The sequence below is a fragment of the Heptranchias perlo genome, unplaced genomic scaffold (assembly GCF_035084215.1).
Source record: "Heptranchias perlo isolate sHepPer1 unplaced genomic scaffold, sHepPer1.hap1 HAP1_SCAFFOLD_376, whole genome shotgun sequence".
NCBI lineage: Eukaryota > Metazoa > Chordata > Chondrichthyes > Hexanchiformes > Hexanchidae > Heptranchias > Heptranchias perlo.
The window spans coordinates 194,780-210,741 of record NW_027139388.1 but is presented as its reverse complement, the minus strand read 5'-3'; the positions used below and the strand labels follow the sequence as shown (position 1 = coordinate 210,741).

The 15,962-nt window shown below is 46.4% G+C and overlaps 1 protein-coding gene across 2 annotated transcripts in view; it reads right to left on the bottom strand.

Moving 5' to 3' along the window:
• Window positions 1–15,716, bottom strand: part of LOC137311630 (E3 ubiquitin/ISG15 ligase TRIM25-like) — a 32,965-nt gene extending 17,249 nt beyond the window's left edge. For both annotated transcript variants that reach the window (XM_067978734.1, XM_067978735.1), the window contains exons 1-3: window positions 15,080–15,716; window positions 9,626–9,721; window positions 8,709–8,939 (exon numbers count right to left, since the gene is read on the bottom strand). In XM_067978734.1, coding sequence (XP_067834835.1) covers window positions 8,709–8,939; window positions 9,626–9,721; window positions 15,080–15,640 — 888 coding nt within the window. In that variant the 5' untranslated portion in view covers window positions 15,641–15,716. The remainder of the gene's footprint in view (window positions 1–8,708; window positions 8,940–9,625; window positions 9,722–15,079) is intronic.
• Window positions 15,717–15,962: the final 246 nt, after the last annotated feature.

The following is a 15,962-nucleotide window of genomic DNA, read 5'->3' as shown; positions in this document are numbered from 1 at the left end:
AGAGAGATTTCAGAACTCTGAGGTACAGAGGGATCTGGGTGTCCTAGTACATGAATCACAAAAAGTTAGTATGCAGGTACAGCAAGTGATTAGGAAGGCAAATGGAATGTTGTTATTTATTGCAAGGGGAATAGAATATAAAAGTAGAGGTGTTTTGCTACAATTGTACGGGGCATTAGTGAGACCACATCTGGAATACTGTGTGCAGCTTTGGTCTCCTTATTTAAGAAAGGATATAATTGCTTTGGAGGCGGTTCAGAGAAGGTTCACTCGACTGATTCCTGGGATGAGGGGGTTATCTTATGAGGAAAGATTGGACAAGTTGTTCTGCTTTTCTATTCTTCCTACCAAATTGGATTATTTCACATTTCCCCACATTATACTCCACCTGTCACCGTCTCGCCCATTCACTTAACCTGTCTATATCCATTTGCAGCCTCTTTGCCTCCTCCTCACAGCTTAATTTCCCACCTATCTTTGTATCGTCAGCAAACTTGGATACATTACATTCGGTCCCTTCATCTTAGTCATTGATACATATTGTAAACAGCTGAGGCCCAAGCACTGATCCTTGCGGCACCCCACTAGTTATAACCTGTCAACCCGAAAATGACCCGTTTATTCCTACTCTCTGTTTTCTGTCCGTTAACCAATCCTCTATCTATGCAAATATATTGCCCCCAATCCCATGAGCCCTTACCTTCTGTAGCAACCTTTTCTGTGGCACCTTATCGAATGCCTTTTGAAAATCCAAATATACGACATCCACTGGTTTCCCTTTATCTACCCTGCTCGATACACACTCAAAAAGCTCTAATAGATTTGTCAAACACAATTCCCCTTTCATAAAACCGTGCTGACTCTGCCTGATCATATTACGATTTTCTAAGTGCCCTGTTACTACGTCCTTAATAACAGATTCTAGGATTTTCTCCACCACTGATGTCAGGCTAACTGGCCTATAGGTCCCTGTTTACTCTCTCTCTTCTACCTTGAATACGGGGTTACATTTGCCACCTTCCAATCAACAGGTACCGTTCTAGAATCTAGGGAATTCTGGAAGATCAAAACCAATGCATCCACTATCTCTGCAGCCGCCTCTTTTAAAACCCCACGATGTTGGCCATCAGGTCCAGGGGATTTGTCGGCTTTTAGTCCCATTAATTTCTCTTTAATAATCTTAATTACTTTAAATTCCTCACTCTCATTTGCCCCTTGGTTCCCCACTATTTCCGGTATGTTTTTGTCTCTTCAACGGTGAGGACAGATACAAAATATTAGTTTAAAGTCTCTGCCATTTCCTTATTCTCCATTATAATTTCTCCTGTCTCTGCCTCTAAGGGACCCACATTTACTTTCACTAATTTCTTCCTTTTTACATACTTGTAGAAGCTCTTACAATCTGTTTTTATATTTCTTGCTAGTTTACTCTCATTCAATTTTCTCCCTCTATCAATTTCTTGGTCATCCCTTGCTGATATTTAAACCCTCCCAAATCCTCAGACTTACTGGTCTTTCTGGCAACATTATAAGCCTCTTCTTTTAATCTAATACTATCCTTAATTTCTCTAGTTAACCACAATTGGATCACTTTTCTTGTAGAGTTTTATGGTCCTTAAATCGGCCCCACCTTTTCTTTAACTGCCCTTGCCCAATAAATTGGGGACAAGTGCAGGGATTGCAGGGAGGACGAGCAAACTGACCGCGGCACCATGGTACAGGAAGCCGTTCAAGATGGGGGAGTAAAAAGGAAAGTGGTTGTAGTAGGCGACAGTATAGTTAGGGGGATAGAAACTGTTCTCTGCAGCCAGGAGCATGAGTCGCAAAGGCTGTGTTGCCTACCTGGTGCCAGTGTTAAGGACATCTCCTCAGGGCTGGAGGAGAACTTGGAGTGGGAGGGGAGGATCCAGTTGTCATGGTCCATGTAGATACCAATGACATAGATAGGACTAAGAGAAAGGTTCTGCTGAGAGAGTTTGAGCAGCTAGGGACTAAATTAAAAAGCAGAACCACAAAGGTAATAATCTCTGGATTATTACCTGACCCATGAGCAAATTGGCATTGGGTCAATAGGATCAGAGATGAATGTGTGGCTCAAAGATTGGGCTGGGAGAAGTGGGTTTCAATTCGTGGGACACTGGCACCATTACTGGGGAAAGAGAGAGCTGTTCCGTTGGGACGGACTACACCTGAACCGTGCTGGGACCAGAGTTCTAGCGAATCGAATAACTAGGGAGGTAGATAAGGCTTTAAACTAAATAAGGGGGGGGGGAAGAGTCCCGGTGAAGAGAAATCTGGAATTCTAAAGAGAAAAGACAAGGAAGCAGTGCAGGAAAGTGATTGGGGTAAGGATAATCAGATTGTGTCAGGAAGGGACAGAGTGTACAAACAAAAGAGTGCACAAATAAATAAGAGTCCGGGTAAGAAATAATGGTAATAAGACAAATAGGGCCATAGTACAAAAAAATGTTAAGATGTCTAAAGATGTTACAAAGACAAATCTAAAGGCACTGTGTCTGAATACACAAAGCATTCGTAATAAGGTCGACGAATTAGCAGCGCAAATAGACGTAAACGGATATGATATAATTGCAATTACGGAGACATGGCTGCAGGGTGACCAAAGCTGGGAGCTGAATATCCAAGGGTATTCGATATTTAGGAAGGACAGGCAAAAAGGAAAAGGAGGTGGGGTGGCATTGTTTGTAAAGGATGAAATCAGAGCAATAGTGAGAAAGGATATTGGCTCAGAAAATCAAGATGTAAAATCAGTCTGGGTGGAGTTAAGAAGCACCAAGGGGTAGAAAACACTGGTGGGAGTTGTCTATAGGTCTCCAAACAGTAGTGGTAATGTAGGGGATGGGATCAAACAAGAAATTAGAGGTGCATGTAACAAGGGTACTACAGTAAGCATGGGTGACTTTAATCTACATATAGACTGGCCAAACCAAATTAGCAAACTACTGTGGAGGATGAATTCCTGGAGTGTGTACGAGATGGTTTGTTAGACCAGTACATTGAGGAGCCAACCAGGGAAAGGGCTATTTTAGATTGGGTATTGTGCAATGAGAACGGGTTAATTAATAATCTTGTTGTATGGGGTCCTTTAGGGAAGAGTGACCATAACATGATAGAATTCTTCATTAAGATGGAAAGTGAAGTCCAATCAGAAACTAGGGTCCTAAATCTAAACAAAGGAAACTACAAAGGTATGAGGAGTGAGTTGGCAATGATAAATTGGGAAGCTTCATTAAAAGGCATGACGGTGGATAGGCAATGGCTAACATTTAAGGAATGGCGCAAAAACACAAAAGGAAAAGCGGCCCAATCATGGCTAACAAAAGAAATTAAGGATAGTATTAGATCCAAAGAGGAGTCATATAAAGTTGCCTGAAAAATTAGCAAGCCTGAGGATTGAGAGCAGTTTAGAATTCAGGAAGAAAGGACCAAGAGATTGATTAAGGGGGGGAAAATAGAGTATGAGAGTAAACTTGCAAGGAACATAAAAATGGCCTGTAAAAGCTTCTACAAGTATGTAAAAAGAAAAAAATTTAGTGAAGACAAATGTAGGTCCCTTACAGTCAGAAATGGGAGAATTTATAATGGGGAACAATGAAATGGCAGAGCAATTAAACAAATACTTTGGTTCTGTCTTCACGGAAGAGGACACAAATAACATCCCAGAAATACTAGGGAACCAAGGGTCCAGTGAGAAGGAGGAATTAAAGGAAATTAGTATTAGTACAAAAAAATAGTTCTAGAGAAATTAATGGGACTGAAAGCTGATAAATCCCCAGGGCCTGATAATCTGCATCCCAGAGTACTAAAAGAGGTAGCCATGGAAATAGTGGATGCATTGGTTGTCATCTTCCAAAATTCTATAGATTATGGAAGAGTTCCTGCAGATTGGAGAGTGGCAAATGTAGCCCCACTATTTAAAAAAGGAGGGAGAGAAAACAGGGAACTACAGACCGGTTAGCCTAACATCAGTAGTAGGGAAAATGCGAGAGTCTATTATAAAGGATATTATAACAGGACACTTAGAAAATATCAACGGGATTAGAAAAAGTCAACATGGATTTATGAAAGGGAAATCTTGTTTGACAAACCTACTGGAGTTTTTTTGAGGATGTAACTGGTAGAATAGATAGGGGAGAACCAGTGGGTGTGGTATATTTGGATTTTCAGAAGGCCTTTGATAAAGTCCCACATAAGAGGTTCATGTGCAAAATTAAAGCACAAGGGATTGGGGGTAATATACTAGTATGGATTGAGAATTGGTTAAAAAGACAGGAAACAGAGTCGGAATAAATGGGGATTTTCAGAGTGGCAGGCAGTGACTAGTGGGGTACCGCAGGGATCAGTGCTTGGGCCCCAGCTATTCACACTATATATCAATGATTTGGATGAGGGAACCAAATGTAATATTTCCAAGTTTGCTGACGACAAAAAACTGGGTGGGATTGAGAGTTGTGAGGAGGATGCAAAGAGGCTTCAAGGCGATTTAGACAAGTTGAGTGAGTGGGCAAATGCATGGTAGATGCAGTATAATGTGGATAAATGTGAAGTTACCCATTTCGGAAGGAAAAACAGAAAGGCAGAGTATTATTTCAGTGGTGATAGATTGGGAAATGTTGATGTACAAAAGGGATCTGGGTTTCCTTGCAGACCAGTCAATGAAAGCAAACATGCAGGTGCTGCAAGCAGTTAGGAAGGCAAATGGGATGTTGGTCTTCATTGCAAGAGGATTTGAGTACAGGAGCAAGGATGTCTTATTGCAGTTATACAGGGCCTTGGTGAGACCACGCCCGGAGTATTGTGTGCAGTTTTGGTCTCCTCACCTAAAGAAAGGATATACTTGCCATAGAGAGTGTGCAGCGAAGGTTCACCAGACTGATTCCTGGGATGGCAGGACTGTTGTATGATGAGAGGTTGGATCGACTAGGCCTGTATTCACTCGAGTTTAGAAGAATGAGAGGGGATGTCATTGAAACGTATAAAATTCTGACATCGCTAGACAGACTGGACGCAGGGAGGATGTTTCCCCTGTCTGAGGGGTCCAGACCGTGGGGTCACAGTCTCAGGATACGGGGTAGGACATTTAGGACTGAGATGAGGAGAAATTTCTTTACTCAGAGGGTTGTGAACCTGTGGAATTCTCTACCCCAGAAGGCTGTGGAGGCCAAGTCACTGAATATATTTAAGGAGCTAGATAGATGTCTAGACACAAAAGGCATCAAGGGGTATGGGGAGAGAGCGGGACTATGGTTTTGAGATAGAGGATCAGCCATGATCATATTGAATGGTGGAGCAGGCTCGAAGGGCCGAATGGCCTGCTCCTGCTCCTACTCCTATTGTCCATGTTTCTGTGTTTACACTTGAAAAGTTTATAAAAGACTTTGGGCTCGAATTTAGCAGGCCTGCGGGTTCCCAGCGGGTGGTCCTCCGGGAGCGTCGAAAACGCGGACGGCGAAATTAGTGGGTTGCCCACGCGATCGTAGCAGGCAACCCACTAATAGGAATCAATTACCTGCTCCTCCGGGGTCCACGGCGCTGGCCTGCGCGTCGGTCGGGCTGCGCATGCGCAGTACGATCTGTCAGCTGGAGGCTCTCTAGTTAAAGGGGCAGTCCTCCACTGACAGATGCTGCAACCAATGGAACAAATTGCAGCATGGAACAGCCCAGGGGGAAGGCTGCTCCCAGTTTAATGATGCCTCACCCCAGGTATCATCAGATGGGGTGAGGAGGAGGGGGAGGACACAGATCTTCCCCCCGGCGGGCGGGAGGAAGCGGCCTGCCTCTGCCACCAAGAAGGCCTGGCTCGAGGTGGCAGAGGGGGTCACCTGCGCCACCAACATATGGCCCACCTGCATACAGTGCAGGAGGCGCTGCAATGACCGCAGTAGGTCAGCCGCAGTGAGAACATGAAGTCTTTCCCCTACACTCCGTCTGCCACAACACTGCCCCCACCCCACATCTCCTTCGGCACCGCCAACACTATTCTGTCACATCACCCTTCATACCCACTCAAACCCCATCCTCATCTTACCTCCACCTACTCACCTCGCCAGTACTCATCCTGCCACTAACACGCAACCCAATCCTCATACAATCTCATTGCTCCATCCCATACTCACCCTCCCGTGCATCTCCCTCACGGCCAGCCTCACTCAACCTGCCACCACCTGTGCTGCAGCCACAGGGCATGCATCACATATGTGCAGTAGGCAGCGTAAGGCAAACGTGTCGTCAGCATGAAGGGGGTGCACAAGGGTCTCTGAGGGTTTGTCATGCGTGTTACCTATATTGAATTTCAGAGCAACAAACAGCACACATTATATTGACACCACCACTGCCATGTCTCCGCGAATCCTGTCCGTTGTGTCCAATAATGGCCGCTCCTGGGTATCACTATGAGGACCCACCACTGATGCCACCCATCGTGTTACTGCAGAGTAGGTGCAGGTGTATTTGCAGGGCTCTTCCGCGCAGACGACTGAGACATCGGCGGTGTAGCCGGCTGCACCCTGGAAGGATGCGGAGGAGAAGTTGTGGAGGGCAGTGGTGACTTTGCCAGCGACAGGTAAGCAGTTGGTGCTGGGGCCAGCCAGGAGCAGCTCGGCATGAAAGAGGCTGCAGATCTCCACGACTACATGTCGAGCGAATCTGCGCCTCCCTGTGCACTGCTGTTTGGAGAGCTCCGGGGAGCTGCGCCTCGGTCTGTGGACCCTGTGGCGAGGGTAGTGCCCTCTGCGATGCGTCTCTCCCTGCGGTAGCCCTCCCTCCTGCTGTGCAGGTGGGCGTGCTACAACACCGTGTTGGGGGGATCCACGTCTCTGCAGCGGACGGCGTGGACTGCGAGGCTGCTGGTGCTGGTCATGCTGTTCGTCCTCCGAGGGTGTCCACACACCACCCATCTGGCAGGTGTTGGTCTGAGGGGTTGTGCAGGGTAGGTGGGTGGTTCCTCGGACTGGGGCTGCGGTTTCGTGTCGGTCTGTCCTCTGGCTTGGCAGGGGGTGGTGGAGGGCAGGGGTTGCCCTATGTGACGCGGTGGCCTCCTGCGTGGGTGAGGGCTCTCCCCCGTGGAGCGCACCTTGGCACCTGCCACAGGCTGCTGGCTGCAACACGCCTGGTTGAGGAGGGACTGTTTCCCCCAGTGTGGGAAACTCACTGCCTTGAACCTAAAATCCCACACTTCCTCTTTTGACAGCTGCTTCAGCTCATTAACTGACCACAACGAGCAAGGTAAGTACTCTCAAGTGGAACCCCGCTGGCTTTAATTGCCTGCGGGATTCCCACCAGCGGGGCTTGCGCGCGCAGCCCCGCACGTCAGCGCGGTACCCGGAAGTGGCCGGGATTTCGTCGCGATCCGGTCACGTGACCGGATATCGGGACCACCCCGCTGGGAACCCGCCGGAAACACGATCCCAAAATCGAGCCCTTTGTGTTACCCGCTAATCTTTTCTCATACATTATCTTTGCCCCTTTCATTTCCTTTTTCAGTTCTCCTCTGCACTCTCTGTATTCTGCTTGATTCTCGACTGTGATTACTGTCTATTTTGAACCTGACATTTATCATAAGCCTCCTTTTTCTGTTTCATTTTAATCTCTATTTCTTTAATCATCCAGGGAGCTCTAGCTTTGGATGCCCTTCCTTTCCCCCTCACAGGAATGTCTCTAGTCTGTACCTGAACTATCTCCTCTTTGAAGGCCTCCCATTGCTCATTTACTGCTTTACCTGACAATCTTTGTTTCCAATCCACCTGGGCCAGATCCCTTTTCAACTCACAGAAATTAGCCCTCCTCCGGTTGAGTATTTTTACATTTGATTGTTTCTTGTCCTCTTCCATTACTTTCCAAACCTAATGATATTATGATCACTGTTTCCCAAATGCTCCCCCACTGAAACATGCTCCACTTGCCCCACTTCATTCCCCAGAACTGGATCCAGCACTGCTTCCTTCCTCGTTGGGCTGGAAACATATTGAAGAAAGTTCTCCTGAACACATTTGGGGAATTCCTCCCCCTCTTTGCCCTTTACTCTGTTTTTTCCCCAGTCTATATTCGGATAATTGAACTCCCCCATGATCACTATTCGATTGTTTATACAACAAACCAATCAACACCCAATGAAACCAAACAGTGAATTTGGGATTGAGAGTAAAGAGTTCAGTGTATAACAGTAGGTGGGGCCAGTCACAGGAATGGGGAATAATCCAACATTTCACTGCACTCCATCCTGGGGCAGCACCAACACTCCTGGGGCAGGGCTGAGGGGGCAGCACCAACACTCCTGGGGCAGGGCTGAGGGGGCAGCACCAACACTCCTGGGGCAGGGCTGAGGGGGCAGCACCAACACTCCTGGGGCAGGGCTGAGGGGGCAGCACCAACACTCCTGGGGCAGGGCTGAGGGGGCAGCACCAACACTCCTGGGGCAGGGCTGAGGGGGCAGCACCAACACTCCTGGGGCAGGGCTGAGGGGGCAGCACCAACACTCCTGGGGCAGGGCTGAGGGGGCAGCACCAACACTCCTGGGGCAGGGCTGAGGGGGCAGCACCAACACTCCTGGGGCAGGGCTGAGGGGGCAGCACCAACACTCCTGGGGCAGGGCTGAGGGGGCAGCACCAACACTCCTGGGGCAGGGCTGAGGGGGCAGCACCAACACTCCCCATTCCCCAGACATGACCCTGTTTATATTGAAGATGTACCTGAATAAAGGAGAGAGGGTCCCTCTGTAGCAGACTCTGGTATTCTCCATCTATTAATGTCATCTGTTCCATCCTCTTGTTTAATGCTTCAGAACAGCTTCTAATCTGAGAGAGAGCTCGGAGCCCCTCCTCATCGATCAGTTTCAGTGCGTATTCTTCATCTTCTTCCAGCTGTCTCCTCCAGTCAGAGTAGCTCTTCGATAGCTTTCCTTTCAGCTCATTGTTTCGTGTCTGAAACCCAAACCAACTCTCATTACAAACGGCCCTTCCACACAGCTCTTACCCTGAGCACACGGCACTTTCCAGGGACGGGACAGTTTGTTTCGATCACTACTCGATCACCCGTTAAAGATAGACAATCAGTGGGGGGTGTCTACTGGGAGAGAAAACAGAGTTTAACAAGTGTTGCCTTGAGTTTAAAAGAAAGAGCACTGTATTTAGACTGTGTATGGCACTGCCACCTGGTCCATCCACACCTGGAGTGATGGGTCCAGTTTTGGTGCCCACACCTGGTGAAGGAGATCAAGACTCTGGAGAGGACGGTGGCCAGAATGACACGTAGTCTGATGGATTTAATTCTGAGGATCGTCTCCAAGAGGGAGGGTCATTTAGAGAAAGGCAGGCCGAGAGGGACAGGATTGAGGTTTTTAAAATGATCGAGGGATTATTGGACTCACTGGTTGGGTGAGGTATTGAGATGGATCGGGATGGTAGGACCAGAGGGTCTTTGTATAAAATCCATAGGCACAGAGTTAGGTTAGACACCAGAGTCCTCGATCTCTGGAACAGACTCCCTGAACATGTGGGGGGTTTGGAGTCACTCCCACCCTTTAAAAGGGAGCTGGGGAGGAATTTCCCAGAGTTTTTCCTGAATTGGCTGCAGAGTCCAGAGAAAATCCAGTTCCACTTTTCCCTACCTTTATTTCAGCTTCTGATCTCTCCAAGTCTCGCTGTTTGCTGGAACAATTCTGCTGGACTCCCCGAAGCCTCTCGATTTCTCTCTCCAATTCTTCCTGTAAAGGCAATTGGAAAGTTTTCAAAAGGGATTCAAACTGGGATTTGAAGGGGAAATGATTCCGTTCCAGGAGTGACCCCACTGGGTGTGGATAGAAAGTGGTTTGGGGGATTCTCAGTGTCTGGGCCCTGAGCAGAAATATTCCCTTCTGTGGCTCTCAGTAAAGAGGCGCTCCCTGCCCTGTATAAACTGAGTGACCACACACACCGGCTTCTTTTCACACTGACACACCGTGTGCTGCATTTTCACACGGACTCAGCTCCTCCATTTCCAGGAATCAGCCGAGGGGAAAGGGAGACAGACTCAGTCACACCAGCATTTCTCAAACACCAATTCCCTCTTGTTGTGAGAAACAGTTTCTCCCCCCAGCCCCTGAGTCACTCCCCGTGGGTGTCCCTCACTCCCCCCACCGGTGATGGTCCTCTCCCTGATGGTCAGATGGCAGAATACCCCAGTGTTACACAGGGCTCCAACATGCTCTGCTCTACAGCCCTATGCCATGGAGTGCCAGTTCTCACAGGTGCCCAAACAGTGAATTACTGAGCTCCACAATGTCCTCACCAGGAGGGGCTGAGTGTGGGTGAGGGGCAGTCACCCTGGGTCACTCTCACACCCCTCCCACTGCCCACCCTGTTCTCTCAGACAGACTGTAAGAGAAAGGTGAGGGAGCATCTGACTGACAAAAAACAACTAGCAGTAAACATAGAAACATAGAAAATAGGAGCAAGAGTCGGCCATTCAGCCATTCAAAATGATCATGGCTGATCGTCTAACTCAGTACCCTGTTCCCGCTTTTTCCCCATATCCCTTTAGCATTAAGAAATATATCTATCTCCTTCTTGAATACATCTAATGACTTGGCCTCCACTGCCTTCTGTGGTAGAAAATTCCACAGGTTCACCACTCTCTGAGTGAAGAAATTTCTCCTCATCTCGGTTCTAAATGGCATACCCCGTATCCTGAGACTGCGACCCCTGGTTCTGGACTCCCCAACCATCAGGAACATCCTCCCTGTATCTGGTCTGCCTAGTCCTGTTAGAATTTTAGATGTTTCGATCAGATTGCCTCTCATTCTTCTAAACTCTAGCGAATATAGGCCTAGTCGACCCCATCTCTCCTCATAGGTCAGTCATAGGAACATAGGAAGAGGAGTAGGCCATTCAGCCCCTCGTGCCTGCTCCGCCATTTGATAAGATCATGGCTGATCTGTGATCTAACTCCATATACCTGCCTTTGGCCCATATCCCTTAATACCTTTGGTTGCCAAAAAGCTATCTATCTCAGATTTAAGTTTAGCAATTGAGCTGGTATCAATTGACGTTTGCGGAAGAGAGTTCCAAACTTCTACCACCCTTTGTGTGTAGAAATGTTTTCTAATCTCACTCCTGAAAGGTCTGGCTCTAATTTTTAGACTGTGCCCCCTACTCCTTGAATCCCCAACCAGCGGAAATAGTTTCTCTCTATCCACCTTATCCATTCCCCTTAATATCTCAAACTTTGATCAGATCACTCCTTGACCTTCGAAACTCTGGAGAATACAACCCCAATTTGTGTAATCTCTCCTCGTAACTTAACCCTTGAAGTCCAGGTATCATTCTAGTAAACCTACGCTGCACTCCCTCCAAGGCCAATATGTCCTTCCGAAGGTGCGGTGCCCAGAACTGCTCACAGTACTCCAGATGTGGTCTAACCAGGGTTTTCTTTTGTTGCAGCATAACCTCTGCCCCCTTGTACTCCAGTCCTCTTGATATAAAGGCCAGCATTCCATTAGCCTTATTGATTATTTTCTGCACCTGTTCATGACACTTCAATGATCGATGTACCTGAACCCCTAAGTCCCTTTGGACATCCACTGTTTTTAACTTTTTACCATTTAGAAAGTACCCTGTTCTATCCTTTCTTGATCCAAAGTGGATGACCTCACATTTGTCTACATTGAATTCCATTTGCCACAGTTTTGCCCATTCACCTAATCTATCAATATCCCTTTGTAATTTTATGTTTTCATCTACACTGCTTACAATGCCACCAATCTTTGTGTCATCTGCAAACTTAGATATGAGACTTTCTATGCCTTCATCTAAGTCGTTAATAAATATTGTGAATAATTGAGGCCCCGAGGCAGATCCCTGCGGGACTCCACTAATCACATCCTGCCAATGTGAATACTTACCCATTATCCCTACTCTCTGTTGCCTTTCGCTCAACCAATTTCCTAACCAAGTCCGTACTTTTCCCTCGATTCCATGGGCTTCTATCTTAGCTAACAGTCTCTTATGTGGGACCTTATCAAATGCCTTCTGGAAGTCCATATAAATAACATCCATTGACATTCCCCTGACCACTACTTTAGTCACCTCTTCAAAAAATTCAATCAGATTTGTCAGGCATGACCTGCCTTTCACAAATCAATGCTGGCTCTCCCTGCCATCCCAGGAATCAGTCTGGTAAACCTTCGTTGCACTCCCTCCATGGCAAGGACATCCTTCCTCAGATAAGGAGACCAAAACTGCACACAATACTCCAGATGTGGTCTCACGAAGGCCCTGTATAACTGCAGTAAGACATCCCACTCCTGTACTCAAATCCTGTTTCAATGAAGGCCAACATACCATTCGCCTTCCTAACTGCTTGCTGCACCTGAATGCTCGCTTTCAGCGTCTGGGGTACAAGGACACCCAGGTCTCGTTGCACCTCCCCTTTTCCCAATCTATCACCATTCAGTTTTTACAACCAAAGTGGATAACCTCACATTTATCCACACTATATTGCATCTGCCATGTTCTTGCCCACTCACCCAACTTGTCTAAATCACATTGGAGCCTCTTTGCATCCTCCTCACAGCTCACATTCCACCCCAGCTTTGTGTCGTCTGCAAACTTGGAAATGTTACATTTAGTTCCCTCATCCAAATCATTGATATATATTGTGAATAGCTGGGGCCCAAGCACTGATCCCTGCGGTACCCACTAGTCACTGCCTGCCACCCGGAAAAAGACCCGTTTATTCCTACTCTCTGTTTCCTGTCCATCAACCAATTCTCAATCCATGCCAGTACATTCCCCCCAATCCCATCTGCTTTAATTTTGCACACTAACCTCTTGTGTGGGACCTTATCAAAAGCTTTCTGAAAATCCAAGTACACCACATCCACTGGTTCTCCCCTATCTATTCTACTCGTTACATCCTCAAAAAACTCCAGTAGATTTGTTAAGCATGATTTCCCTTTCATAAACCCATGCTGACATTGTCCAATCCTGTTAATGCCCTCCAAGTGTTCTGTTATCACATCTTTTATAATAGACTCTAGCATTTTCCCCACTACTGATGTTAGGCTAACTGGTCTGTAGTTCCCTGTTTTTTCTCTGCCTCCTTTTTTAAATAGTGGGGTTACATTTGCCACCCTTCAATCTGTAGGAACTGTTCCAGAATCTATAGAATTTGGGAAGATGATCACCAATGCATCCACTATTTCAAGGGCCACTTCCTTTACTATTCTGGGATGTAGATTATCAGGCCCTGGCGATTTGTCAGCCTTTAGCCCCATTAATTTCCCGAGCACTATTTTTTTTACTAATACTGGTTTCCTTCAGTTCCTCCCTCTCACTCGACCCTTGGTTCCCTAACATTTCTGGGAGGTTATTTGTGTCCTCCTTTGTGAAGACAGAACCAAAGTATGTGTTTAATTGTTCTGCCATTTCTTTGTTCCCCATTATAATTTCCCCCATTTCTGACTGTAAGGGACCTACATTTGTCTTCACCAATCTTTTTCTCTTGACATATTTATAGAAGCTTTTACAGTCAGTTTTTATGTTTCCTGCTAGTTTACACTCATACTCGATTTTTCCCCTCTTAATCAATCTCTTTGTCCTCCTTTGCTGAATTCTGAACTGTTACCAATCCTTAGGCTTGCCGCTTTTTCTGGCAATTTTATATGCCTCCTCTTTGGATCCAATACTATCCCTAATTTCTTTTGTAAGCCATGGTTGAGCCACCTTTCCTGTTTTATTTTTGCACCAGACAGGAATGAATAATTGTTGTAATTCCTGCACATGTTCTTTAAATATTCGCCATTGTCTATCCACCGACATCCCTTTTAGTAAAGTTCCCCAATCTGTCATAACCAACTTATACCTCATACTTTCGTAATTTCCTTTATTTAGATTCAGGACCCTAATTTTGGATTCAACTACTTCACGCTCCATCTTAATGAGGAATTATCATGTTGTGGTTGCTCTTCCCTAAGGGACCCTGCACAACAAGATTGTTAATTAATCCTTTCTCATTGCACAATATCCAGTCTAAGATCGCCTGTTCTCTCGTTGGTTCCTCAATGTATTGGTCTACAAAACCATCACGTGCACACTCCAGGAATTCCTCCCCCACAGTATTATTGCTCATTTTGTTTGACCAATCTATATGTAAATTCAAGTCACCCATGATTATAGTTGTACCCTTCTTGCATGCATCTCTAATTTCCTGTTTAATGCCTTCTCCACTATTGTTTGGGGGCCTATAGACAACCCCCACCAACATTTTCTGCCCCTTGGTGTTTCTTAGCTCCACCCATACAGATTCCACATTGTGATTTTCCAAGCCAATATCCTTCCTCACTATTGCATTAATTTCCTCCTTTACTAACAACGCTACCCAACCTCCTTTCCCTTTTTGCCTGTCCTTCCTAAATATTGAATACCCCTGGATGTTCAGTTCCCATCCTTGGTCACCCTGCAGCCATGTCTCCGTAATTGCAACTATATCAGAACCGTTAATATCTATCTGCGCTGTTAATTCATCTACCTTATTGCGAATGCTCCGCACATTTAGACACAATGCCTTTAGACTTGTCTTTTTAAGATTGCTAGTCATCTTAGTTTTATTTTGCACTATGGCCCTATTTGTTTTTCGCCCTTGTTTTCTCTGCCTTCCACAATTGCTTCGTCCATTTCTGTCTTTTGTTTCCATGCTTGTTTCCCCCACCTCTGTCTCCCTGCTCAGGTTCCCATCCCCCTGCCATTCTAGTTTAAACCTTCCCCAACAGCACGAGCAAACACCCCCACGAGGACATCGGTCCCAATCCTGCTCGGGTGTAACTCGTCCCGCTTGTACAGGTCCCACCTTCCCCAGAACCGGTCCCATTGTCCCAGGAATCTAAATCCCTCCCTCCTACACCATCCCTGTAGCCATGCATTCATCTGGTCCATTCTCCTGTTCCTATACTCACTAGCACAGACCCAGGGCAGCATGAAAACTCTGGGCTGAATCAGCACCGTCTGCAATCAGTTCTAATTAACATTCATCATTAACAGGAAAACTCTCCCTCACTGTATTTAATATCAGGAATTGTGTCACTCACCTTAATTGCAGCTTGTGCCTGTTCGAGGCTCAGCAGTGTGTGGGATTTATGTTTCCCTGTTATTATACAGGAAACACATACACTCTCTGCATCATCTTTACAGTAGAATTCAAAGACCTTCTTATGGTCAAGGCACTGTCTCTCTGTGGGGTCAGCCGTAGGCTCGATTAGGGTGTGATCTTTCAAGGCCTCTTTCTGTAAATGTGGATTTAAATGACTGGAGCAAAAGGAAGCTTCACATTTCAGACACGTCTTCACAGCTGGGGTTGGATTTTCTTCACAGCAATCACACATGACACGGCCTGAATCAGCAGGAGGCTGTGAGCGATTGTATTTCTCCACGATATTACACAGCGTGAAGTTTCTCTCCAGACTGGGCCTGGGGTTGAATTTCCGGCGACACTGAGGGCACTCAAACCCTTCTGGGCCTGCTGTCTGGGCCCAAACTCCCTCAATACATTTCAAACAGAAACTGTGCACACAGGGTAATATCACCGGGTCCTGGTACACCTGGAGACACACAGCACAGGTTAATTCATCCTCGAAAGCTCCGGGCTCCATTCCTGCAGCACCTGAAAAAGTTTTCACACAGCACAGAGAGAGAGAGAGAGAGAGAGGAACCAGAGCAGGAAGTGAAATTCTTACAAACACTCAGTGCAGGAAGTGGTTTCATGACTCACTTTGGTTGAAGATTAACCCTTTCAGGCCTGCAGTAGCAGTTCAGAAACCAAATTCAGAAGAACAAGATTGCAGTAATCAGCTCAGACCAGACCCTAAATGGTTTAACAAATGATTTAAAACTGATATAATAAACTGATATAATAAAACATAGAATTTCAAAGCGATATTGATAGATTAGGTGAATGGGCAAAACTGTGGCAAA